General features: G+C 48.1%; 1 protein-coding gene across 1 annotated transcript in view; it reads left to right on the top strand.

Annotated features, from left to right (window-relative positions):
• LOC119833324 (tyrosine-protein phosphatase 10D) overlaps positions 1–3,405 on the top strand; it is a 22,298-nt gene that overhangs the window by 9,334 nt on the left and 9,559 nt on the right. Inside the window, exons 8-13 of the mRNA XM_038357310.1 lie at positions 183–402; positions 681–791; positions 1,294–1,527; positions 1,805–1,928; positions 2,509–2,796; positions 3,259–3,399. Coding sequence (XP_038213238.1) covers positions 183–402; positions 681–791; positions 1,294–1,527; positions 1,805–1,928; positions 2,509–2,796; positions 3,259–3,399 — 1,118 coding nt within the window. The remainder of the gene's footprint in view (positions 1–182; positions 403–680; positions 792–1,293; positions 1,528–1,804; positions 1,929–2,508; positions 2,797–3,258; positions 3,400–3,405) is intronic.

Raw genomic sequence — 3,405 nt, 5'->3', positions numbered from 1 at the left:
GATGCCAAGCGTGTATAGATAGTGTATACACACTTGGTACTGCAGTTTCATTTTTGTATATAGTTTACAAAGTGGACATTTTCTCAAAGCTAGTGATGATCGAAGGAGCCTTTGTTGAGATGATTTGCTTTCGAGAAGCAATAATCGAGAGAAGCGATAAAAGTAAATATTATAATTTTCAGTTTATACAGTTTCTTGTCCAAATATATTTTTTGCAAATATGTTAACGGTCGTGTGCTTCTGCCACGGATGCACAGTGTGCCGCAGAGAGTGATGCAATGTGTGTGTGTGTGCGCAGAGCCGCTGCCGGTGGTGGGGCTGGGCTGGCGGCACGCGGCCGGCGACAGCGCCGTGCTGCTGTGGTGGGCGCCCGCCGACGGCAGCGTGCAGGACGAGTACAAGGTTCCTAGCTTATATTATGTGCTTCTCACTTATTTTATTTGTTGCGTGCATAATTGTTACATAACATTTGTGATGTTTTTCAGCCTTGAAACACTCGCTGTGTCTACTTAACAAAATCGTATCTTACTTGGTACGGTTTATAATCTATACTAATATTGTAGAGAAAGTAATGTTTGTGAATTTTTGATGATGTTGAAGGTATTCTTTAAAAGAAATGTATGTAAAGCGCATATAACCGAGCGTAGTCTGGTAGCGGCTGACGACCCGTGTGTGCGCAGGTGTCGTACCACGAGGCGGGCCCGGCGCGCGAGGACAGCAACACGCTGAGCACGGCCGCCACCAACGTCACGCTGGAGGCGCTGCTGCCCGGCCGCAACTACACCATCTCGGTGCGTGCCGCCCTCCTTCCGCCTGCCCTCCGCCTGCCCTCTGCCTTCCCTCTGCCTGCCCTCAGCATTCCCTCCGCCTTCCCTCGCGATGTTCGCTTTCATTTACCTCAATCGTATTCATTTGGTGGTTTAAATTTAATTTTTATTTTAATAGCATTGAAATCAGTGTCTGTTTTTCCTAAAGATTTTTTTATCTTAGAAGTCTGGGGACTCGTGCCCCCACCAAGTCGAGCAATGGGATCACCATATCTCCATTTAAATAAATGAATTGAATTGGACTGATAAAAATAATTATTGTAATCTTAATATAATTACATAGATCTTAAAACTTTTTCCAGTAGAAGTACTGCGTTGAGAGAATTGTTTTCTTGTCCATTATAATTTTTTATAAGATTCACATCTTCATAAAATAGATTTATCAGATTTAAAGTCGCAGACGCAGGGTGATCTCAATAGTGTTAGAAATGTCTGATCGGCGAGAGAGTGCGGTGCGCGTGCGCAGGTGCGCGCGGTGTCGAAGGGCGTGGAGTCGAACGAGAGCGCGGTGAGCGCGGCGACGCGGCCGCTGGCGCCCGCGCTGCGGGGCGCCGCGCCCGCGCCCGCGCCGCCCGCGCGCCCCGCGCTGCGCCTCGACTGGAGCTCCGACGTCAACTCGCGCCAGGAGCGCTACGAGCTGCGCTACCGCCGCGCGCCCGCGCCGCGCGACGCGCCCGCCGACCTCGCGCCCTACACCACGGTGCGCAGCTCCCTTGCCTGTTCCCTTGTTTCCTTGTGCAAACCAGAAATGTTACACACGCTAATTTATTACTTCAATCTTTCAATGGACTTAGCTACTTTTCCTTCGGGGTTCATGAAACATTTCCACCCCTATAAAAGTTTAAAACGTTTCCACTAAGCAACTAAATAATTATTTTTTTAACTTTAAATAAGTTTAAGTTTAAAATATTTAATTAAGTTTAACTTTAAATAAGTTTAACTTTAAATAGGAATAAAAATTTCATGATTAATAACAGTTAGAAACGACGGAGACGACTGCGACTTTGGAGGATTTGTACCCGGGCGCGCTGTACGAGATTCAGTTGGCCGCCATCAGCCACGGGCTGCGCAGTGAGCGCCACACGGTCTACAAGCCTGTCCGTGAGTAGCTTGCACTTTTTCTGGTACTTATATATTTAACAAAATGAAAATCTTTTTAACTTTTAACTATAGCAATTTATTAAAAGATGTTGCCCGCAGCTTCATTGGCAAATTTACATTTGTCAACTTTCACCCCTTTTTATTTATTTATTTTTATTTAATTTCAAGTAACTCAGACTCATTTTGTTAATAACAATTAATTCTTAAAAACTGTGTTAGTATATTATGTCTTTGTGTATAAAATAATTGTGACTACTAAGCATGCCAGCCAATACAATGCTATAATGGAAGCAGAAAGTTTGCAGCAGTGGTTGACATACCAGCAGTCAAGCCGGCTCGCTATACAGCACATGATCTCATTGGGGCTGGCCCGCACTCGGCGCACCAGGGATGTGCATCTTTTTTGCATTGTAGCATAAAAGCAGTCTATACGAGCTTCTGCAAACATTCCTGATGCGCCGCAATAACGAGGCAGCCCCATTAAGACGGTCTCCGTACGGGGTCGGGGTATCGGGGTATCGGGGTATCGGGGTATCGGGGTATCGGGGTCGCGTCGTATAACTCGTGTTCGGGGGCGCAGGGCCGCTGCCGCCGACGGCGCTGCGCGTGGAGCGGCTGACGTCGAACGCGGTGGAGGTGCGCTGGGAGGCGGCGGGCGGCGGCGCCCTGGGCGGGTTCGCGCTGCGCTACCGCGCGGGCGCCGCGCCCTGGCGCCGCGACGCGCTGCCGGCCGCCGCGCGGCGCGCCGAGCTCGCCAACATGACGCACGGCGAGCGCTACGCCATCGCGCTGGACGCGCTCAGCGAGCCGCCCGACGCGCCCGACGCGCTCGACAGCGGCCGCCCGCTCACCGCCGAGCACACCGTGCGTCAGTACTCTACTTTGTTTTCCTCTTTGTCACACGTTTCAACAAACTTTAGAGACTTATTTCGACCAAATCATTTCAAAAAGTATTCATTTAATCTCTAAATAGAGTTAGTAGTAATTAACAAGAATATAATGATTATAGTAAGATTTCTGCCATTGTTCTTTTGCAATTCAATCAATTACTTTCAGTTTCTGTTAGTTTTAAAACGACAAATATTTTATCATCTATCCAATTATGATTTTCTGAAATAAACTGCAAAGATGCATTTATTTGTTTTATGAAATAAAATGGTCGAGTCACCAAATAATTCCGAAGCTCCCCTCTCTTCTTATCAATTTTAACATAAATGCAAAACTATTTTAAGAACGCCTTGAGTGCACTTAATAAAAAGATATTATGTTTGGCATCACAAGTATATTTATAAAAAGGGTCACGTTACCAAAATAGCCGATGGTATTACAGGACCGAACCCCGTCTCGAACGTGCTGCAGCTGGCCGACACGCGCAACATGACGCTCGAGTGGCCCCGGCCCGAGGGCCGCGTGGACTGGTACGAGGTGACGTGGTGGCCGCGCGAGGAGGAGGGCGAGGCGGGGGGCGCGGGCGCGG

This window comes from Zerene cesonia, chromosome 17 (assembly GCF_012273895.1).
Source record: "Zerene cesonia ecotype Mississippi chromosome 17, Zerene_cesonia_1.1, whole genome shotgun sequence".
In the NCBI taxonomy this organism is placed as follows: Eukaryota; Metazoa; Arthropoda; class Insecta; order Lepidoptera; family Pieridae; genus Zerene; species Zerene cesonia.
This window is presented reverse-complemented; position numbering and strand designations above follow the sequence as displayed.